Below are 24,343 nucleotides of genomic sequence, written 5' to 3' on the forward strand. Positions count from 1 at the left end.
GACTTATTTTTAAAAAGTCAATACTCTCATTAAAAGGATTCAAATATGAAGTTTCAGGAAAGATAAAAACAGATTTAAAAAGAAACAACACATTCAAGGATTTGAGGACATAGGAAAATAGGGGAAGGATGATAGTTTGTAAAGACAACGGGATCAATGGTTTTTTTTTGGTGTGTGTGAATGAAAGATTGCAGAAAATAGAGGCAAAATCTGAACAAACAGAACTACTTACAATGTTGGTTAACATGAGAGCCAGGAAGGGAAGTTGGACAATCAGCAGTTTATTCAAAGCAGGAGTCATGGAACAGAATTTGCTTCTTTCGAACAAAGCAGATTCTGAGGGTCTGATGGGATTTAAGAGAGACCTCTGGGTACTTCAGTTTCCTCCCACAATCCCAAGGTATGCAGGTTAGATGAATTGGCCATGCTAAATTGCCCATAGCATTCAGTGATGTGTAAGTTAGGTGCATTAGTCAGGGGTAAGTGTAAAGTAATAGGGTAGGAGAAGGGGTCTGGGTGGTTTACTCTTCAGAAGGTTGGTGTGGACTTGTTGGGTCCAATGGCCTGTTTCCACACTGTAGGGATTCTATCTAAACCAAAGAGCTCAGGTCAGGACAGGCAGGAGATCATTAAAGATGATGTGAACAGGACTAGAAGAAGGGAGAGACACAATCCTGATGAGGATTGAGACAAGCCTAATGACAAAAGATGTCCATGAGCTCCTGGTGCTGAAGGCAGAAGAGGCAAAGAGGTTTTAAAGCTGAGAGGGGGTGGGGAGGAGGGATTATCTTTGCATTACAAGATTACTCTGGAATAACAAAGTTAAAAATCACAACACCAGGTTATAGTCCAACAGGTTTAATTGGAAGCACACTAGCTTTCGGAGCAACGCTCCTTCATCAGTGTCGCTCCGAAAGCTAGTGTGCTTCCAATTAAAACTGTTGGACTATAACCTGGTGTTGCGTAATTTTTAACTTTGTACACCCCAGTCCAACACCAACAACTCCAAATCTGGAATAGCATGCAGTTATAGCATATATAAAGCAGGACTTGATAAGTGTTTGTTGGAAATGTTTGTGGATCTGAACTACAGACAACATTTGGTGTTCCATATTTGACAGTGAAACAATTGCATGTGATGGTGGCTATCAGCTCATGTTACTCACTGGACACACTGTTTACCTTGAAACAAATGCATCTTTAGGACACTGAAAGCTTTGTGGAGAGTAATATGCAATACAATAATACAATGGAGGCACGAGAGGGGGAGTGGCATTTTTGATAAGGGATAGCATTACAGCTGTGCTGAGGGAGGACATTCCTGGAAATACATCCAGGGAAGTTATTTGGGTGGAACTGAGAAGAAAGAAAAGGGATGACCACCTTATTGGGATTGTATTATTGACTATTAGGGGGTCTGAGGGAAATTGAGAAACAAACTTGTAAGGAGATCTCAGCTATCTGCAAGAATAATATGGTGGTTATGGTAGGGGATTTTAACTTTCCATAGACTGGGGCTGCCATAGTGTTAAGGGTTTAGACGGAGAGGAATTTGTTAAATGTGTACAAGACAATTTTCTGATTCAGTATGTGGATGTACCTACTAGAGAAGGTGCAAAACTTGACCTACTCTTGGGAAATAAGGCAGAGCAGGTGACTGAGGTGTTAGTGGGGGAGCACTTTGGGGCCAGGGACCATAATTCTATTAATTTTAAAATTGTGATGGAAAAGGATGGACCAGATATAACAGTTGAAGTTCTAAATTGGAGAAAGGCCAATTTTGACAGTATCAGGCAAGAACTTTCAAAAGCTGATTGGGGGCAGATGTTCGCAGGTAAAGGGACGGCTGGAAAATGGGAAGCCTTTAGGAATGAGATAATGAGAATCCAGAGAAAGTATATTCCTGTCAGGGTGAAAGGAAAGGCTGGTAGGTATACAGAATGCTGGATGACTAAAGAAATTGAGGGTTTGGTTAAGAAAAAGAAGGAAGCATATGTAAGGTATAGACAGGATAGATCAAGTGAATCCTTAGAAGAGTATAAAGGAAGGAGTATACTTAAAAGGGAAATCAGGAGGGCAAAAAGGGGACATGAGATAGCTTTGGCAAATAGAATTAAGGAGAATCCAAAGGGTTTTTACAAATACATAAAGAACAAAAGGGTAATTAGGGAGAGAATAGGGCCCCTCAAAGATCAGCAAGGCTGCCTTTATGCAGAACATGGGAGAAGATACTAAACGAGTATTTTGCATTAGTATTTACTGTGGAAAAGGACATAGAAGATATAGACTGTAGGGAAATGGATGGTGACATCTTGCAAAATGTCCATATTACAGAAGTGCTGGATGTTTTGAAACGAGTAAAGGTGGATAAATCCCCAGGACCTGATCATGTGTACCCTAGAACTCTGTGGGAAGCTGGAGAAGTGATTGCTGGGCCTCTTGCCGAGATATTTGTACCATCGATAGTCACAGGTGAGGTGCCGGAAGACCGGAGGTTGGCTAATGTGGTGCCACTGTTTAAGAAGGGTGGTAAGGAAAGCCAGGGAACTATAGACCAGTGAGCCTGATGTTGGTGATGGGCAAGTTATTGGAGGGAATCCTGAAGGACAGGATATACATTTATTTAGAAAGGCAAGGACTGATTAGGGATAGTCAACATGGCTTTATGCGTGGGAAATCATGTCTCACAAACTTGATTTCAGTTTTTTGAGGAAGTAACCGAGAGAATTGATGAGGGCAGAGCAGTAGATGTGATCTGTATGGACTTCAGTAAGGTGTTCGACAAGGTTCCCCATGGGAGACTGATTAGCAAGGTTAGATCTCACGGAATACAGGGAGAACTAGCCATTTGGATACAGAACTGGCTTAAAGGTAGAAAACAGAGTGTTGGTGGAGGGTTGTTTTTCAGACTGGAGGCCTGTGACCAGTGGAGTGCCACAAGGATCGGTGCTGGGCCCTCTAATTTTTGTCATTTACATAAATGATTTGGATGCAAGCATAAGAGGTACAGTTAGTAATTTTGCAGATGACACCAAAATTGGAGGTGTAGTGGACTGCGAAGAGGGTTACCTCAGATTACAACAGGATCTTGACCAGATGGGCCAATGGGCTGAGAAGTGGCAGATGGAGTTTAATTCAGATAAATGCGAGGTGCTGCGTTTTAGGAAAGCAAATCTTAGCAGGATTTATACACTTAATGGTAAGGTCCTAGGGAGTGTTGCTTTACAAAGAGACCTTGGAGTGCAGGTTCATAACTCCTTGAAAGTGGAATCGCAGGTGGACAGGATAGTGAAGGCGGCGTTTGGTATACTTTCCTTTTATTGGTCAACTGAGTACAGGAGGTCATGTTGCAGCTGTACAGGACATTGTTTAGGCCACTGTTGGAATATTGCGTGCAATTCTGGTCTCCTTCCTATCGGAATGATGTTGTGAAACTTCAAAGGGTTCAGAAAAGATTCACAAGCATGTTGCAAGGGTTGGAGGATTTGAGCTACAGGAAGAGGCTGAACGGGCTGGGGCTGTTTTCCCTGGAGCGGAGGCGGAGGGATGACCTTATAGAGGTTTACAAAATTATGAGGGGCATGGATAGGGTAAAGAGGCAAAGTCATTTCCCTGGGGTCAGGGAGTCCAGAACTAGAGGGCATAGGTTTAGGGTGAGAGAGGAGAGATACAAGAAATCTATGGGGCAATCTTTTCACACAGAGGGTGGTACGTGTATGGAATGAGCTGCCAAAGGAAGTGGAGGCTGGTACAATTGCAACATTTAAGAGGCATTTGGATGGGTATATGAATAGGAAGGGTTCGGAGGGATATGGTCCGGGTGCTGGCAGATGGGACTACATTGGCTTGGGATATCTGGTCGGCATGGACAGTTTAGACCGAAGCATCTGTTTCTGTGCTGTACATCTGACTCCAGAACAATGTATGTCAAAATTAAAAACCACATCCTTTCCAAGCGTGCTGCACACAGTTATTTACGTGTAATATAGACATCAGGAACATATTTCATTGCAAAAAGAGATTTGTAATTGAAATCTCAGCACAAATATGGAGAGAAAACTGAAGGGCAGGTTAACTTGGTCTGCTCTACCATACTTCTCAGTAGTTAAATCAAAAGGCTTTGTTTCAGACTTGAATGTAGTTAACTACATATCACCATCTCACATCACAAATGCATTCTATCAGGACATTCTGCCACATACAGAACTGGAAATTTGAGGTCATCCCAACCTGCTGTCACTTATATTCTAACTTTCACCAAGTTCCAATCACTAACCTATTCCAGCTTCTGTAAACCAATGCCTCTAATTTTAAAATTTTCATCCTTGGCCTCGCACTACCTACCAAGGTCTTAAACATTAGCACCCTTTTAAGGATTGCCTTCTGTGCATCTCCAATTTTAATGACTCCACCATTGGTGAATGTTGTTCTGTCAGCTGCTGAGGCCCTAAGCTCCGTAATTCTCTCCATAAACCCCCTCGTTACCTCTCTTTCCTCCTTTAAAACTACCTTTCTGACTATGCTTTTGGTCATCTATCTTAATTCTGTTTTATAATGCTCGTGAGGCATATTGTTTTTTTAATTACATGATAGGGGTTATGCAAGTGACAGTTCTTTTTTTAAATTGGAAATAAGAAGTATATTTATACTTCACTGATTTTGGGCACTTTTTGTTCTCACCAATAGTTGTTTAAAAACGTAGGGTTTTTATTAACATTACAGACATACTAAAAAGCGACAAATTGATCTCTTTCCATCATAAAGAACTACAAAGTGCCACTAACAGATTTGCATAAATTTATTTTTCTTTTCATCCACCTACAGCAATACAAGAAAAACAAAACTGCTTACCCATTCGAACTACTGGACAGCTCTTCTTGCATTCCTGACGACATTTTTTGGGCTTGCACTTATCATGGCTGACTATGGCAATTCTGGTTAGCTTATCTGCCATATTGCCTCAGTGAGCTCGTATCTTGACGAGAAAAACTTTGTATCATGCCAGAAAGCTGTCACAATCTACGAACAACAACAACAAAAAATATCCATTAATCAGAAAAGCCTCATGTACAGGAGAAAAGTATATCAGTATGTAACATTATACAGTCAGAATCATACAAATAGACCCTTTGGGTTCAACTGATCCATACCAACCAGACATCCCAAACTGACCTAGTCCCATTTGCCAGTATTTAGCCCATATCCCTCTATTCATAAACCCTCCAGATGCCTTTTAAAATGCTGTAATTGTAACCACTTCCACAGCTTCTTCTGCCAGCTCATTCCATACACGTACCGCCCTCTGTGTGAAGATATCCCTCAGGTCCCTTTTAAATCTTTCCTCTCTCACCTTAACTCTACGTCCTCTTGTTTTGGACACCCTCAGACTCGCGAAAAGACCCTGGCTATTCATTATATCCATGCCACTCATTATTTTATAAACCTCTATATGGTCACCATTCAGCCTCTGAAGTTCCAGTGAAAAAAAAGCCCCAGCCTTTTCAGCTTCTCCCTGTACCTTAAACTCTCCAGTCCAGAAAAGATTCTTGTAAATCTTTTCTGCACCGTCTCAAGTTTAGCAACATCCTTCCGACAGAATGGTGATCAGGACAGTATGCAGTGTTCTAAAAGTAGACTCACCAGTATTCTGTACAACCACAGAACAGTGTTCCAATTCTTATGCTCAGTGTTGTGACCGATAAAGGTAATGGGGCCAAACACTTTCGTCACCACCCTGCCAACTGTGACTCCACTTTCAAGTAACTACGCACTCCAAGGTCTTTGTTCGGCACCAATGCCAGGGGCCTATCACTAACTGCATAAATCCCTGTCCTGGTTGCCTTACCAAAATGCAACACCTCACATTTATCTAAATTAAACTCCATCTGCTACTCCTCAGCCCGTTGGCTATTCTGACTAAGGCCACGTTGTACTCGGATCATGATCTTCATTGTCCACTACACCACCTATTTTGGGGTCATCTGCAAAGTGACTAACCATGTGCCGACATTCACATCCAAATCATTTATTTAAAATATGCATATTACTAAAAATTTCAAAAAACAATAATAATATTGAAAATGAAAAGACAATTTTGGAAGCAACTGGTGATCTGGATGAATTTAAATTCAATAAGTCTAAAACAAAACCTAGTATCTGTTACCACAATTGCGAAACTATCAAATTTATGAAAAGCTAATCAAAGTTCACGAAGGCTCTTCCAAGAAGGAAAGCTGCCATCCTTACCTAGTTTAGCTTACATATGATGGGAAATACACAATGAGCTGACTCTTACTGCTCTGTGAAACCCAGTATAGCAAGGCATTCAGGCACATTGAATCGCTAACAAAACGTTGAACAATACAACAGACCACAAGAACTGGTCTAGGTATTGAAATAAATTCACATCCTGCCTAGTCAATCCTTCAAAGTCACTGAGATACAGTAATGTCAAAATTGAAAGATACCAACAGACTAGTCAACAACAGATCTCAGAATCATACCTTACTTCCAATGTTCCAGATTCCTCAATCACTACCTCTACATATGTCTGCTTTCATTAGCGGGATGAATCAACCAGAAGTAGGGGCATAGTTGCGTGTATTTGGGAAGGGGTGATCCTGGTAGTGCTCAATGTGGACACGAAGTCTCATGGCATCGCGTCAACTATGGGCAGTGAAACCCTAATCATCACCTGCAGTCCTCTCTCAACTCAAACTGATGTGGAACACCACTTGTCCATGTTATCCATGGATATTTACTCCATTTGGAAGCCTACCTTTTGCTTCCAACACACAGTAACAACTGTGATTCAAAGTATGTCACCATTGTGAGTAAAGCACTTGAGTCTCTCTCTCAAATTGGCCACACAATCCCCTCTTTGTTTCCAAACCTCAGATCAATTCTATATAGTAAATATAGTTGAAAAACAACTGGTTAAAATGGTTTAGCCAAACAAAACAGAAGAAATTCAAAAATTAGGAGAACATGCCTGGCATGACCTGATGTTTAATGCTGGTCAAACCCATTAGTTGAGGATGTTGGCTTTATGCTTAGTTTAGTAGATGTTCAAAACTTGATGTTAACAGTTCTTGTAGCTTTATGAAACTTGTAATACATAATCAACCGCCAGATCAATGGCACCATAAATTGGCTCTGCTGTACATCAGGGAGGGCTGAAGTGCAAGTGAGCAGTAGTAATAGGGGACTCTAGTCAGGTGTTTTAGATAGGCATTTTTGGGGTCACGAGTGAAACTTCAAGATGCTTTGTTGCCAGGGTCAAGGATATCACAGGACATTCTGAAAGGGGAGGGTGAGCAGCCAGATGTTATGGTCCTTATTACTAGTAATGACAGACAGAAAGAGAGTGGAGATCCTGCAAAAGGAAATTTGGAATGTTAGGTAGCAAGTTGAAAAGCAGGATCTCAAGGGTTGTAATCTCAGGATTATTCCCTGCGCCATATGTTGAGGACACCAGAAATAGCAAGATAATACAGCTGAATGTGTGGCTAAAGAGCTGACATAAGGAGGAGGGCTTCAGATATCTGGATTGTTGCAGTTTCTTGCAGGGCAGGAGAGACCTGCACAAGAAGGATAGCTTGCACCTAAACTGTGAAGGCACCAATATCCTTGTGGAAGGTTTGCTACTGCCACTTGGGAGAGTGGCAGATATGTAAACAGGGCATGGTAAGACTTAAATGAACAGGGTTATTGTAATGAGTACTTTTAAGTTTCCCAGTATTGTCTGGAACTGTGTCAGGGGTTTAGTTGGGTCAGAAATGGTTAGGTGCATCCAGCAGGGCTTCTTGAAACAATAGGTGGATAGTCGAAATAGGAAAGGGGCCATACTAGACCTTGTATTGCAGAATGAACCTGGCTAAATTTCAGTGGTGGAACATTTTGGGAACAGTGATACAATTTCATAAGTTTTAACATACAATAGTTAGGGATGAGACTGATCCTCAGGTGAAAATGTTAACTTAATGGACGGCGAAATACAATAGTACTGGGCAGGAACTGGAGAAATTAGATTCAGGGCAGCTGTTTGAGGATAAATCCACATCTGGCAAGTGGGAGTCTTTTAAATGCCAGCTGATCAGAGTTCAGGACCAGTACATTGCCAAGAGGATGGAAGATTCAGTAACTCTAGATGACAAGAGATATTGAAAGTTGAAAAGCAAAATGAAGCATATGCCAAGCCCTTGAAACCAAACCAGACCTTGGATGAATATAAAAGAAAAGGAAAGGACTTAAACAAATAATTAGCAGGGCAAAAGATGGCCACAAATATCCTTGGCAAGTAGAATTAATGAGAATCCCAAGGCATTTTATACACATTAGGAGCGAAAGGGTAGCTCCACTGAAGGACAAAGGAGGGAATTTATGCATGGAGCCAGGGAAAGTGGGTGAGGCCATTCACAAGTATTTTGCATTGGCATTCACCAAGGAGCAGGATATGAACAGTGGCAATATTAAGAAGGGGCATGTTGATATTAACAAAATGATGTAGGGAGCCTTGAAAAATAAGGTAGATAAGTCCCTAGGACCTAATGGGATCTCTAAATCATAACATGAACATTGGTAAAGGTGTAGATAGTGATGAAGGTTGTCAAAGGATACTGCAGGAAATAGACCAGTTGGAAAATTGGGCATAGACATGGCAGATGGGCGTTTAACCTGGAGAAGTGAGGGGTGATGCATCTTTGGAGGTTAAATGCAGGATAAAAGTATATTGTAAATGGCAGGATGTTTGGAGCACTGATATACAGAGGAATCTTGGGGTGCAAGTGCATAGCTCCAAGAAAGTGGTAACACAAGTGGATAAGGTGGTAAAGAAGGCATGGAACATCCTTGCCTTGGTCAGGGCACTGAGTTTAAAAATTGGCATTTCATATTGTAGCTGTAAGTACTTTAGTTAGGCTGCATCTGGAGTATTGCGTACAATTCTGTTTATCATACTATAGGAGATATGTAGAGGCTTTGGAGAGTGCAAAAGAGGTTTCCCCAGGATGTTGTGTGCATTGGAGAGCTGTAAGGACAAGTTGGACAAACTTGGATTGTTTTTTTGCTATAGCTTCGGAGGCTGAGGGGCACCATGATAGAAGCATGCAAAATTATGAGGAACACAAATAGGGTGGATTTTCAGAATCTTTTTCCAAGGGTGGCAATGTCACATACCAGAGGGGAAATTTTAAAGGAGACAAGAGAGAGAATGAGCATTTCTTTTTCAAAAAAAACACCACACAGGTGGTAGGTAGTTGGAACACTGTGCCAAGGGAGGTGGCAGAATCAGATACTTATAGCACTGTTTAACAGACATTTAGACACCTGAATGGGGAAAAGGGGGATATGGACCACATGTAAGCAGAAGGGATTAGTTAGAATGGCACCATGTAGGTACAGACATGGGCCAAATGGCCTGCTCTGGTGCTGTACTCTTCCACGTTTTACTGGGCAAGGTCAACGGCAGTGGTAAATTGTAGAAGAAATTCAGTAAAGTTTGATAAAGAAGTGATACCAACAGGAATAAGACAAGCTAGTACGGCAATGCATGTTTTTGCAGGCAAGAACCTTTTACACCCCATGGATCCACAGCAGCAATGACTGGTGAGGAACCTTGTACATCCTGAGACCTGTATCAACATGGATAGCAAACTGGAGAATATATTACATGTCTGTACAATGGAATGAGAAGGATGTAGAACATAAGATTTCTGTTTATTGTCCAGTAATTAAATTTAAATACATGTGACCATGGGGCTTAATGGTCAATAGCTTTCTGTAAATAATCAGAGAAGTCCTCACACTGGAGGGAGATGAGCAGAGATTCTTTGAGTAAACATGAAGTTAACCTGCATCCTGGGGTCCTTCTGTGGTCTGTATAAGAAGGATAACCACAATAATCTTCATTTGCCTAGGATGAGTGCAATTTCAACAACAAAAAAATTTAAAATCATCCAGGACAATACTCAATCAGCAGCCCATCAAACAATATACAGCAGTAATATGAACTATTTACAACATGTGATGCAGCAATTCTGCAAGCCTCCTTCAAACAGCATTTTTCAAACCGGTGACCTCGATCACCTGGAATAAAGGCAGCAAGTATGTGGGAAGCACTAACTGCAAGTTCCTCAAGAAGCTACACATCATCACTTGCAAACATGAAATAGAAGAAGTAGACCATTCAGCCAGTCAGGTCTTATTCCATAAGATCATGTTACACTGTTAGTGTTCCAAATGCTAATTATCTTCTACCCCCACTAATTTTGATTCCACTGTCCAACAAGGATTCATCCAATTCTGCCTGAAAAATATTCAATGAAACCCCATCACCTCTGCATCAGAAACAAAGTTCCAAATTCACACAATCCTTCAAAAATAAAAGCTTCATCTATTGTAAAAAGGCAGTCGCTAATTAGAATAATTCAGAATCTTACATTTTTAATCAAGTCACCAGTCATGCTAAACTCCTGTGGAAACATACCCAGATAATGTAAACTATCCTCAGAATAACCACTCATTCCAGATATTAATCTAGTAAACTTCCTCTGAACCAGCTCCACCATTTAAATCCTTCCTTAAATAAAAGGAGACCAAACAAAAAGTACTCTGGATAGTACTGAAGATGGTCTCATCAATATCCTCAATAACTGAAGCATAATATCCTTGCTTTTTATGTTCGATTCCTCACAATCTTAAAAAAAATGCTATCCTAATGAGATGTAAGGCAGCCATCACTAAAGACTCTGTCCCACTCCAGTAATACTCTCTTCCAATCTCTTGCATCAGGCAGAAGATACAGAAGCTTAAACATATACCAACAGGTTCAAGACAGTTTCTTCCCTATTATTAGGCTGCTAAAGAGACCTCTAATTTCAAATCTAATGTCGATCTTACTTTGTGCACCCATAACCTTACATGCTTCGCTCTGTCCAAACACCCAATGATCTGTATGTTGTTATATGTTGATCTCAAAAAGCAAGGTGCTGGAAAAAGCACAGGAGGTCAGGCTCCATCAGAGGAGCAGGCAAGTCAACGTTTCAGGCATTAGTCCTGTTGAATGCAAAACAGAAATCTTCACTGTATATAAGTACATGTGACAATAAGTCAAATGTTATGCTGTACTTGCACACTATTTAAGCACTTGGACACCTAGATTCACTAGCTAGCTAACAACTTCATATTTTCTTGCAACCTTCTGTTACAACATGGGGTAAACTCTCCTGCTTAATTTCAAACCGGCAATACAGAAAAAAAAATCCCGTGAAGCAATCTGTGAAAATTTGATCGGCCAACAACTAGTTAAAGTAAAAATTAACAATTTTATTTCTTAAAGTCCAAGAGAATAACTTACTAACAACTATTTACAACTCCTTCCTCTAACCTATCTGTAACCGATAAAACTCCCAATTAAGATTTACAAAACCAAACAGCTTTCGTCTTCTGTATTTCTGTCTTTTCTTCTTAGGGATTTCTGCTTCATAGGTTACTGTTCAATAAAGGTATCTTTAAGAGAGCTATTTTTCAGGCAGTCTTTTTATATGCTGGGACTTAGCAGTTCTCTGCTCAACTGTTCAATTTTACCTTTTCTTGTACCTCCAAAGCATCGGATTGTGTCATTGGTTTTTAATGTTATCAATATACTAAATTAATACTGGATTGGAGTTTAGTATTTTTTGGGGTATGAGTTAAACTGGCCTAATTTGAATCTGTTTGGTTGTTTCCAGGCAACCAACTAAGCGAGTTGTTTGACCAAATATTACATTATATTTCTTTTCAGAACATTTGGTTCTGTCAGGTAGTTTTGTTGCTTTTAACTCTCTTAAAAGGTACAGTACACCCACATCTTCAGAACACTTCCCTCTTTCTTCATTGGACAGTGTATTGAGTACAGGAGTTGGGAGGTCATGTTGCAGCTGTACAGGACATTGGGTAGGCCACTTTTGGAATAATATGTGCAATTCTGGTCTCCCTCCCATTGGAAGGATGCTGTGAAACTTGAAAAGGGTTCAGAAAAAATTTACAAGGATGTTGCCAGGGTTGGAGGATTTGAGCTTGAGGATGAGGCTTTTTTCCTCTGGAGTGTCAAAGGCTGACGGATGACCTTACAGAGGTTTATAAGGTCATGAGGGGCACGGATAGGGTAAATAGACAAGGTATTTTCCCTGGGTTGGGAGAATCCAGAACTAGAGCGCATAGGTTTAGGGTGAGAGGGGAAAGATATAAAAGGCAACTTTTTCACGCAGAGGGTGGTGCATGTTTGGAATGAGCTGCCAGAGGAAGTGTTGGAGGCTGGTACAATTACACCATTTAAAAGGCATCAGGATGGGTATATGAATAGGAAGGGCTCAGAGGGATATGGGCCAGTGCTGGCAAACGGGACTAGATTAGGTTAGGATATCTTGTCAGCATGGACGAGTTGGACACAACGGTCTATTTCGTGCTGTACATCTCTATGACTATTAGATTTTTGCCACTTTCAAAACTGATCTATATCTTTCTGCAAACTCCTTAAGCTTTCTTCATATTAATTGGCGCCGCCTGTGACTTTAGTTACCATATCTTTCACTCCCTTCATCTAAGTTATTGATACAAGTTGTAAAAAGCTGATGTCTTAACAGAGGACCCTCCCCACTTATCACATCCTGCCAAATACCCTTTATGTACTGAGTAAATCTGCCAGCCAATCTTTTCTCTGTACTGATATGTTACCAGTTACATCATGAGCATACATTTTATGCAGTAACCCTTGGAAACCCACGTCCATTACCCAATAAGCTCCGCCTTATCCACAATGTGTACTACTCAGAGTACGAGATGTTCAGAATGGAAACAGACCCTTTGGTCCAACTTGTCCACACTAATCAGATATCCCAAATTAATCCAGTTCCATTTGCCAGTACTTGGCTCATATTCCTCTAAACCCTTCCTATTCATATACCTATCCAGATGCCTTTTAACTTTTGAAAGTGTACCCACCTCAAAGACTTCCTCTGGCAGCTCATTCCATACATGCATCAACCTCTGCATGAAAAAGTTGCCCTTTAGGTCCTTTTAAATTTTTTTTCCCCTTACCCTAAACCTATGCCCTCTAGTTCTGGACTTCGCCACCCCAGGGAAAAGATCTTGTCTATTTACCCTATTCATGCCCCTCATAACTTTATTGGAGTTAATTGCAAGAATAGAGGTTTATAAATTGGCTAAACAGAACTTTCTTTTGATGAAACCATGATGAATCTTCCCGATAACCTCATGTTTTCCTGATGTACATAGGTACAATTTCCAACAAAGTATAACTTCCATATGCTAGCCATCAAGCTAACTGACTGATAAAATATCCTTTTTCTGCCTTTTTTGAATAGAGGTTATATTTGCCATTTTCCAGTCTGTTGGAACTTTTCATGAAACTAAAGAATTTCAGAGAATTAACAACGAATGGACCTACTCACCAATTAGCCACCTCTCAAGACCCTACGACAAAGTCCATCTTGTCCCATAATGGTCGAAAGTGAGTTTAAGTTAATATTAAAGCAGTAATAATTGGGATTAGGATAATTATGGTTTTGGGAAAAACAATATTCAGCAAGAACTGGTAAAGGCTAGAGAATCTCATCCACGATCTGTTGTTGATGCTCATGTACCGGTGTGTGAGTTTCATAGAACTCGCTCACTCTTTCAGAAGAAATTATCAAGTTGATTGGACCTCAGGCACAGCCAAAACAGAACGGAGAAATAACAGAGAGAAACTGATAAAGTGGTCAAAGAAAGAATTCCTCCCTTCAAGGTGCAAGATTAGATTAGATTCCCTACAGTATGGGAACAGGCCCTTCGGACCAACAAGCCCACACAGACCCTCTGAAGAGCAACCCACCCACACTATTCCCCGACTTTACCCCTGACTAACATATCTAACAACATGGGCAATTTAACATGGCCAATTCACTTAATCAGCACATTTTTGGATGGTGGGAGGAAACTGGAGCACCCAGAGGAAACCCACGCAGACTTGGGGAGAATGTGCAAACTCCACACAGACAGTCACACGAGGCAAGAAGAACCCAGTTCCCTGGTGCTGTGAGGCAGCGGTGGTAATCACTGAGCCACCGTGCCATCCCCAAGCGACAAGAATCCTCAGAAGCCTTATATCTGGTTTGCTTGTTAATTAGTAAACACAATTAAATAAATCCTGCTTTTTAAAAAAAAACACTTGCTATTACACTCTGTATAATGATGCTGACTTGACAAGAAATTGCCATTTGATGTTATGGTCCAGATTAGACTCCCTCAAAATATTTTAACATAGACTGGATCCAACTTTTTTTTATTTTAAAAGGCAAATATAAAAGTGTCTGTTGCAGATGAAACATGACTGGTCAAACTACTTTGCTACAAAAGCAAAACAACTTATTTGAACACTGTAGTTAAAATACCAATTGAAGAACGAGGAATTTAGCATGACTTAACTCTACTGGAGAACTTAACAGAATAAGAGTACAATAATTAACTGTTTGAATATATTAACATCCCACAAACACACCCTTTGGCAAAACAAAAGGAAAAATTCAGAGGTTCTCACACGCAGTTCTCCAATCCAGAGCAAAAAAAAAGAGAAAATTCAGAGAAGAGTAGCAGCCAGGAGATAGTCACTCAAGCTTCCAATTCTGTTAAGACCCAATAGCTCCTGATGCTACTGACAAAATCAAAACCCTGAAATATGGATGAGGCAGAGCTGGTCACACTTGTTCAGGCTGTTAAAAAAACCCTAAGCTGTTTACTCAAGTGGTATTCAGTAGTCAACTCAGTACCTCTGCCTACAACCTCTCTTCAGTTTGATTAGTGCCATTTGCATTGTGATTGCCACTTCACTAAAGTTCCTCTCACCTTCATGTCCTGATTTCAAACCATCTCACTGTTAGATCAAAATCCAAGCACTTCCTTTCTAACAGCATTGAACATACTTACACCCCACAAACTGTGGAGGTTCAAGCCAGCAGTTCCAACTATCTTGAGGGATGTTAGTGAGGAGCAATAAAACCTGGCTTTGCCAGAAACACCTCCTGAATGTACAGAAAACAAACCCGTAGCATATCCCAATAGACTGAAGAACATTTAACAAGTATTACACAACTAAATCATTTCAAAGGTTAATGCAACAGGTCCAAATACTAGACTCAAATTAGACTAACAATCATGCAAATTTTGATATTTACAAAATAACTGTTTCCTTAGGAAGGAGATGAATTAATGTTTAAACACTGTTTCTCAGTAAACATTAGTTTAGGTTTTCAATTAGCCTTATTTTCTACAAGCAAAACTACTTTTAACCAATTTCAATAAGCTAAACCCAACTCAATTAAGATGATAACAATTTTAGGCATTTGACTATTATTAAAAATAAAGAATTCAGAGTAGTAGCAAAAAATGTCCCTGAATGACTTTTTCCCGAATGCTGCTAATAATTAAACTTTTGACAAATGAAAAAAAAAACGGAATGAAGGAACCGCAACCCTTCTCATAAAGTAAACTGCTAGCGTTCTGTAGAGACAGACTTGTCATTGCCCCATTCAAACTTTCGCGTGATATACAAGATTCAAACACAAACACCCACAGCGATCGGTTATAACATTGCAAGATTGGGGAATGTAACTCAAAAAGGCTATGCTTTCTTCAGAATTTGAACACTGGGGCAAAAGGCCAACCGCTTTAACAAGTACATCATCCGCTGTCCAGCTCTCCCCGCCTGAACATCAACGTCTGAGGCCAGTCACACAGCTGCCATCTCTAGCAAAGGCTGTTGTAACAGGTAGACTCGGCTGCGGCCTATGCCAGGCAATGGGCCCCAGGCCTACATGAAGTCCACGCTCTCTCCCACAAACTCTTCACCCCACCCCTGCCGCTGAATCACATGGAGATCTCTCCTTTACCCGGGCGGGACGCTGTGACAGTGCGAGCGGCAGCGACTACATGAGCCGAATCCTCGGTAGGCTTTGCCGCCTGCCCAGAGGTTGCGGTAGAAGTCCACCCTGGCTTTTCTCTGCTCTCTGCAAACGTGGTCGTCAGGAGGTGGGGGAAGGGGAGGGGAAAATAAAAGCCGGTGAAGATGGCTCCCCCCTCCCCCCCCGCCTCTCGCCTACGCCGCCGCAAGCATGCGCAGTGCCTCCAGCGTCGGCTTGCGTCTGACGTCAGCGCGTCGAGGACGGTTGACACCAGCCGGTGGCGGGACCGGGGAGACTGACTGACTGACTGACTGACTGAGGGGGTCATGGGGCTGGCCTGAAATTCATCTTCGCCGGGTAAGTGCAACCGTGACCGGTTACTGAGACCCAGACCGCCAACTGAACTGCGTCGAGGGGTGGGGGGAAAACAGCGGAAAGTGTTTGTTGTTGTGGTTCTGTTCGCCGAGCTGGGAATTTGTGTTGTAGACGTTTCTTCCCCTGTCTAGGTGACATCCTCAGTGTTTGGGAGCCTCCTGTGAGGCGCTTCTGTGCTGTTTCCTCCGGTATTTATAGTGGTTTGAATCTGCCGCTTCCGGTTGTCGGTTCCAGCTGTCCGCTGCAGTGGCCGGTATATTTCCAGTGGAACATGTCGTGTTCGGGTTGTGAACTACAATTGGACGTAAAGCGAGCGCTGCAGATTAGATTGGAGAGTGTGTTGCTGCAGCAGGTCAGGCAGCATCCCAGGGAGCAGGAGAATCGACGTCTCAGGCATAAGCCCTTCATCAGGATTCCCAATGAAGGGCTTTTGTGAACTATGAATCCCACTTTCCCCCACCAATAAACTCCGCTCAAAATGCTTCCAACTCCTGGTTTTGGAATCCCTCCAGCTATTCGGCCTATCGACTGCACACCCACCCTCCGAAGAGCATCCCACCCCTGACATAATTCCTGTACCCCCTGCATTGACAGTGGCCAATTCACCCAGCCTGTGCGTCACGTGCCACCTAACACGGTTAATCCACCCAACCTGCATGTCCACAGACTGTGGGAGGACGCCCACACAGACGGTTGCTGGAGGGTGCCGTGGTAGTAAGTGCTTGCGTGTCCTGTTTTTCTGTAGGAAATTTTACCCCTGTCTCCACAGATGATGAGGATTTGGAAATGCAACAGTATGCCACGAAGAAGATTGGTGCTTTTCTGACACTTTTCGCAGTGCACCGAGTGACCGTCTCAGGAGGCCACTGAGCAGTGGATGTCTCGCCTTGAGTTTCAGTGATGCCACCAGACTGACTGAGTTTCTTCAATGCATTCTGTTTTCATATCAATTTATCGGGCAATTTGTTACCGGACTGCCAACGATGAGATGATGTGCTTCCTCTTGCTGTATGGAAAGCTAACAATAATTTAAAGCAATTTGACCACAAAGAAAACACCTGATCAATGAAATTGAAATGCTTTACTAAAAGGAAACGGTTCATTAATGGGACATGGGAGTTGCTGAAAGGCAGCGCTTTTTGCCTCTCCTGAGCTGTTTGACCATGCAATGAATGAGACATTTGAAGTGCTGATTTTCATTCGGTGAAAGTATATCCAGTGTGTTCTTGTGAAGTTCAGGGTCAGTACTATGTTTTGAAATGTGACATGTGAGTTGGAGAGTACTTTGCAACAGGAGGTGATTCAGTCTGTCTCTACACCTTGTCCTTCAAGATGTGGAGCTCATACACAACTCCTTGAAAAACAGTTTCTAAGAGTATCTTGCAAACTGATCAGTGCAGCTATAATGTGCTAGGGTTGATTGGAGTGAATGTTGAAGGTAGTAGATGAGGTGCCAATCAACTGGGCCATTTTGTCCCATTTTCTTCCACTTGTCCACCCATTCCATCAGGCTATTTCCTCTTGAAGTTTATCACTACCGAACAAGCCAAATGGCCTCCTCCTTCAAAGACCGCAATTTCCCTTCAGACGTGGTTGACGATGTTCTCCACTGCATCTACTCCACTTCCTGCTCCTCCACCCTTGAACCCTGCCCCTCCAATAGCCACCAGGACAGAACCCCACTGGTCCTCACCTACCACCCCACCAACCTCCAGATACATCGTATCATCCTTCGTCATTTCCGCCACCTCCAAACAGACCCCACCACCAAGGATATATTTCCCTCCCCTCCCCTATCAGCGTTCCGGAAAGACCACTCCCTCCGCGACTCCCTCGTCAGGTCCACACCCCCCATCAACCCAAGCTCCACTCCCAGCACCTTCCCCTGCAACCGCAAGACATGCAAAACTTGCGCCCGCACCTCCCCCGTCACTTCCCTCCAAGGCCCCAAGGGATCCTTCCATATCCATCAGAAATTCACCTGCACCTCCACACACCTCATTTACTGCATCCGCTGCACCTGATGTGGCCTCCTCTACATTGGGGAGACAGGCCGCCTACTTGCGGAACGTTTCAGAGAACACCTCTGGGACACCTGCACCAACCAACCCAACCGCCCCGTGGCTGAACACTTTAACTCCACCTCCCACTCCTCCAAGGACATGCAGGTCCTTGGCCTCCTCCATCGCCAGACCATGGCAACACGACGCCTGGAGGAAGAGCGCCTCATCTTCCGACTAGGAACCCTCCAACCACAAGGGATGAATGCAGATTTCTCCAGCTTCCTCTTTTCCCCACCCCCACCTTATCTCAGTCCCAACCCTCGGACTCAGCACTGCTTTCTTGACCTGCAATCTTCTTCCTGACCTCTCCGCCCCCACCCCCTCTCCAGCCTATCGCCCTCACCTTAACCTCCTTCCACCTATCGCATTCCCAATGCCCGTCCCCCAAGTTCCTCCTCCCTACCTTTTATCTTAGCCTGCTTGACACACCCTCCTCATTCTTGAAGAAGGGCTTATCCCCGAAACGTCGATTCTGCTGCTCCTTGGATGCTGCCTGACCTGCTGCGCTTTTCCAGCAACACATTTTCCAGCTCTGATCTTCAGCATCTGCAGTCCTCATTTTCTCCCATTCCATTCACCTGTCACCCCTGAGCTTAGTAACGTATGTTGTCTCCCAGCGAGAGAAGCTTCTTCGAAATCTTGCACCCTTGTTTTGAAATCCCTCACCATTCCATGTTTATATAACCACCTCGATCTCTGCACTGCACTGGTGAAAACTGTGCCAGCAGCTAACTGAGCCCCAATATCAGATTGTTTTCCACCAAATAGTATGAATTTATTTCTACCACTTGTGGTCTTTAAGTGAAATTGCAAGCTTTTCAGAAAATATTCAAATTAAACTTTTTTTTAGTGGCAGCTGATAGAACCTGGCACATCCAAAGATGGTTGTGGTGGTTGGAGGTTAGTCATTTCCAGGGCATCTGTGCAGGAGTTCCTCGGGATAGAACATTTTAATTAAACTGTTGAGATGTGTTATGATAGACCTTTGGCGCAGTTGGAACTTGAGTTAGGGATACTACCACTGGGCCACAAGAACCCTCTGTTCCTAAGCGTAGTGTTGTATGCCCAAATATCTTCAGCCGCTTCATCCAAGATCAGAAGTGAGGATGTTCGTGCAATGATCAGTATCATTCGCGACTTCTCAGGTAATTAAGCAGTCATTGTCCACATGTAACCAATCTGGAGAATATCCAGGCTTGGGCTGAAAAGTGGCAAATAATATTCAGGCCCCACAAATGCCTGGCACTAATCAAATCCAACAAGAAACAATCTAACCATTGCCTCTTGACATTCATTGGCATTACCATCACTGAATTTTCCCTCAATATCCTGGGGGTTTCCATTGACCAGAAACTGTATTGGGCTTACTAATGTAAATACAGTGGCTACAAAAGCAGGTCAAAAGTGAGGAATACTGCAATAAGTAACCCTCCTCCTGATTCTCCAAAGCCTGTCTACCAGCTACAAGGCAGAAGTCAGGAGTGTGATGGAATAATCCCCACTTGCCTGGATGAGTGCAGTTCAACAACTCAAGAAGCTTGATACTATCCAGGACAAAACAACCAATCTGAATGGTGCCACATCACTTCACCGACACTCCGTAACAGCAACGTACACTATCTACTGTACAAGATTGATGGTAGAAATTTGCCAAAGGTCCTGAGGTAGGACTTTCAAAGCCCACAATCAATTCCATCTAGAAGGACAAGGGCAACAGATGTAGTTGATTCTGTTATAATGTGTGATTCTTCGATGTGAATTGGTTTTAATGTGATTGAAGATTTTAGACTGTTATTTGTAGAAGGTGAATTTCCTTAACTTTATTGGCTATAATGCGTTTCTGGCCCTGTTAGTTTACATGGCATGCCTATTGCGTGATTTTCTTAAAATAAGAGAATGCACAAGCACGGGACTTCCATGAGACATAGAAACACTATCCACCTGCAAGTTCTCCTCCAATTCTCTCAGTATTCCGACTTGGAAATACATCATTGTTCCTTCAGTGTCAATAGGTCAAAATCCTGTAATTCTCTTCCTAATGATACTGAGAGTCTACCTCTAGCACATGGACCACATGGACTATAGTGATTCAGGAAGGCAGTTCACCATCACCATCTTGAGGACGATGAGAGGCAGGCAATAAATGCTGGTCCAGTCAGTGATGTCATGCTGCTGAGGTTGTCTTTTGACTTATGGAGTACCTGTTTATCTTTGTTCAAAATATGCTTAAAAATAAAAATAATTTTGTTTTCATCAAGTTTTAAATGCTTGTGGATTTTAAGATTATGCTTTCGGCTATTTACAAATTGTCTCGACTTAACAGTGATGACTTGCAGTTATTAACAACTTAGGTGCACGGATGAAATTACTATAGTCAACTTTGCAGATGGCACTAAAAAAGGAGGAAAAATAAGTTGCAATGAAGAAATAAAAAAGTTACAAATGGATATGGATCGGTTAATTATATGGACCAAAATCTGGCTGATGGATAACCTCTCACTTATCCATTTTGGTCAGAAGAATAACAAGGCAACATATCTAAATGGAGAAATGTCAAAATGCTTTGGTGCAGAGTGATCTGGGTGTTCCTGCACATGAGTTGCAGAGAGCGAGCAAGCAAGTACAGCAGGTAATAAGGAGGATAAATGGAATTTTGATATTTATTGCTAAAGGAATAAAATGCATAAGTAAGGAAGTGTTGTTGCAATTGTACAGGCATTGGTGATACCACATCTGGGATACTGTGGGCAGATTTGGTGCGCTTACTTGCAGGAAGTAATTGCATTTAGAGACAGATCAGACAATGTTCATGAGATTAATTCCAGAAGACAAAGGCTTGTCTTATGAGGGGAGATTGAGCAGTTTAGATCTATATTCACTGGAGTTTAGAAGGATTACAGGAGATCTAATTTAGGTTTTTAATTGCTAAAGGGGGATTGACAAATTAGGTGTAGAATCGATGTTTCCCTTTCTCGGGCAATCAAGAACGCAAGGTTTTAGGTTAAGGGGTGGCAGGTTTAAAACAGAAATTAGGAGAAATTACTCCAGCTGAATATTATCCCTCATAACTGGGCAACGAGAACTGGAAGGAGAAAGTGAGGACTGTCAATGCTGAGATCAGAGTTGAGTGAAGGGTGCTGGAAAAGCACAGCAGGTTAGACAGCATCCAAAGGGCAGGAGAATCGATGTTTCGGGCAAAAGCCCTTCATCATGACTAGAACTGTACACAGTATTCCAAAAGAGGCCTCACCAATGTTCTGTACAATGTCAACATGACTTTGCAGCTCCTATATTTAAAGGGAAGCTCGGGAAGTGATTGGTGGGCCCTCTGTTGAGTAATTTGTGTCATCGATAGTCACAGGTGAGGTGCTGTAGGACTGGAGGTTGACTAGTGTGATGCCACTGTTTAAAAAGGGTGGTAAGGACAAAACCGGGAACTATAGACCAGTGAGCCTGACGTCGGTGGTGAGCAAGTTGTTGGAGGGAATCCTCAGGCACGGGATGTACATGTATTTAGTAGGGCAAGGACTGATTAGGGATAGTCAACATGGTTTTGTGTGTGGGAAATCATGTCTCACAAACTTGATTGAGTTTTTTTGAAGAGGTAACAAAGAGGATTGATAAGGACAGAGTGGTGGACGTGATCTATATGGACTTCAGTAAGGTGTTCGAGAACGTTCCCCATGGAACACTGGTTAGCAAGGCTAGATCTCACGGAATACAGGGAGAACTAGACATTTGGATACAGAACTGGTTGAAAAGTAGAAGACAGAGGATGGTTGTGGAGGCCTGCATTTTAGACTGGAGGCCTGTGACCAGTGCCTGTGCCACAAGGATTGGTGTGTTTTGTCATTTATGTAAATGATTTGGATGTAGTATAGTAAGTAAGTTTGCGGATGACTCAAAATTGGAGGTGTAGTGAACAGCGAAGAAGGGTTACTTCAGAGTACAATAGTGTGGGTCGATGGAGTGCAGGTTCATAGCTCCTTGAAAGTGGAGTCGTGGGTGGATAGGATAGTGAAGAAGGTGGCATTTGGTTTGCTTTCCTTTGGTCAGAGTATTGAGTACAAGAGTTGGGAGGTCATGTTGCAGCTGTATAGAATATTGGCTAGGCCACTGTTGGAATATTGCGTGCAATTCTGGTCTCCTTTCTATCGGAAAGATGTTGTGAAACTTGAAAGCGTTCAGAAAGGATTTACAAGAATGTTGCCAGGGTTGGAGGATTTGAGCTATAGGGAGAGGTTGAATAGGTTGGGACTGTTTCCCTGGAGCATCGGAGAGGTTTATAAAATCATGAGGGGCATGGTTAGGATAAATAGGCAAGGTGTTTTCCCTGGGTGGGGGAGTCCAGAACTTGAGGGCATTGATTTATGGTGAGAGGAGAAAGATTTTCAAGAAACCTAAGGGGCAACCTTTTCATACAGAGGGTGGTAATGCGTGGAATTCGTTGTCAGAGGAAGTGGTGGAGGCTGGTACAATTGCAACATTTTAGAAGGCATCTGGATGGGTATATGACTGGGAAGGGTTTGGAGGGATATGGGCCGGGTGCTGGCAGGTGGGACTAGATTGGGTTGGGATATCTGGTCGGCATGGACGAGTTGGACTGAAGGGTCTGTTTCCGTGCTGTACATCTCTATGACTCAGCAATGAAAGCAGATGTGCCAAATGCCTCCTTAACTGCCCTGTCTATGTTTGACGCAAACTTTGACAATTTATGTACTTACACCCCTCGGTATCTCTTCTACAGCACTACCCAAGACCCTATTTATAATTGTATCAGTCCGGCCCTTGATTGTTTTACAAAAATGCAACACCTCACATTTATCTAAATTAAACTCCATCAGCCAATCTTCAGCCCACTGATCCAGTTAATCAAGTAATCTTACATAACTTTCTTCACTTAACCATGAAACCACCAATTTTGGTGTCGCCTGCAAATTTACTAGCCATGCTTTCTATATTCTCACTAAATCATTCATATAATTTCTTGTGTTCTTGTGACAATAATATAGATGCCATTGATTTAATAATTTTTGGTTTGTTGAGAAAACGTTTTATTTGTACTCATTCTTCAGTACAATAACACACAGTTTTAAAACCTGCTGCAGTTGTTAATCATTGATTCAATATTCACTTTGCTTTTAATAAGGAAGGTGTCATGCCAAAAAAATGTGATCCTAACTGAAAACCCCTGCTTGCTTTAGGTGTTCCCAATTCAGTTAGTCATTCAATAGTGATGCAATGGTAGTCCACCTACCCCTAGGCTGAGGGGTTCAGGTTCAAGTCCCTCCTGCTCCAGTGGTACGTAATAACATTTCTGAACAGATTGATTTCAAAAAACAGTTTTTGGATTTAAAATGATGCAAATATGTGTTTTGTGACTAATTAGTTGACTGAATTAGAGCTTTGTGGCGAGTTTACAAGCTAAGGTTAAAACAGCAATATCCTAATTCAGTAACTTTGTCTTTTGATTTGCTTTTTCGTTTGGGTGACTATTACCCTGGTCAACGAACATTAACAAAAGTAATTTAAGTTCTGATATGACATGTATGCTTCATGATAATGCACAATGAGGACATAACAGTAATTGTAGGAAGGCTATCGAGTTAATTAATCACCTGCACCTGCTTACACATCTGCGTTGATAGGTATTTAAAGTTTTTGCGAAGATCCTTAGCTGGGGTTGTGGATGCGGTACTTGGTCAGCTTATCGAGTTGCTGGTTTATTGTGCAGATGTTTCACTACCATGCTGGTTGACATCATCAGTGTGACTTCCATTAAGCACTGCTGTTCTGTCATGCTTGGCTTTTATGTAATCTGGTCTGTTTTTATGTAATCTGACTTCCAGGTCTTCTCTGCAGCAGTTTGTACACTGGGTCTATCTCTGTTTGTTGATGTGACTTTTTGGTACAACATCAAGAAGACAGTGTACCTACCAACACACTGGCCACCTTACCCTATGTGAA

At 42.2% G+C, this 24,343-nt stretch overlaps 2 protein-coding genes across 3 annotated transcripts in view; one reads left to right on the forward strand and one right to left on the reverse strand.

Moving 5' to 3' along the window:
* Positions 1 to 16,120, reverse strand: part of abce1 (ATP-binding cassette, sub-family E (OABP), member 1) — a 59,536-nt gene extending 43,416 nt beyond the window's left edge. Inside the window, exons 1-2 of the mRNA XM_072571305.1 lie at positions 15,927 to 16,120; positions 4,852 to 5,019 (exon numbers count right to left, since the gene is read on the reverse strand). Of these exons, the coding sequence (XP_072427406.1) occupies positions 4,852 to 4,954 (103 nt within the window). The 5' untranslated portion in view covers positions 4,955 to 5,019; positions 15,927 to 16,120. The remainder of the gene's footprint in view (positions 1 to 4,851; positions 5,020 to 15,926) is intronic.
* Positions 16,121 to 16,155: 35 nt separating this feature from the next.
* The window catches only part of anapc10 (anaphase promoting complex subunit 10), a 52,075-nt gene continuing 43,887 nt past the window's right edge, over positions 16,156 to 24,343 (forward strand). The window contains exons 1-2 of one of the 2 annotated variants that reach the window (XM_072571525.1): positions 16,180 to 16,295; positions 23,581 to 23,677. The gene's annotated coding sequence lies outside the window, so the exon portion shown is untranslated. Of the gene's footprint in view, positions 16,296 to 23,580; positions 23,678 to 24,343 lie in introns of both variants that reach the window. The other variant, XM_072571430.1, reaches the window with a different exon arrangement.

This window comes from Chiloscyllium punctatum, chromosome 1 (genome assembly GCF_047496795.1).
Source record: "Chiloscyllium punctatum isolate Juve2018m chromosome 1, sChiPun1.3, whole genome shotgun sequence".
Classification (NCBI taxonomy): domain Eukaryota; kingdom Metazoa; phylum Chordata; class Chondrichthyes; order Orectolobiformes; family Hemiscylliidae; genus Chiloscyllium; species Chiloscyllium punctatum.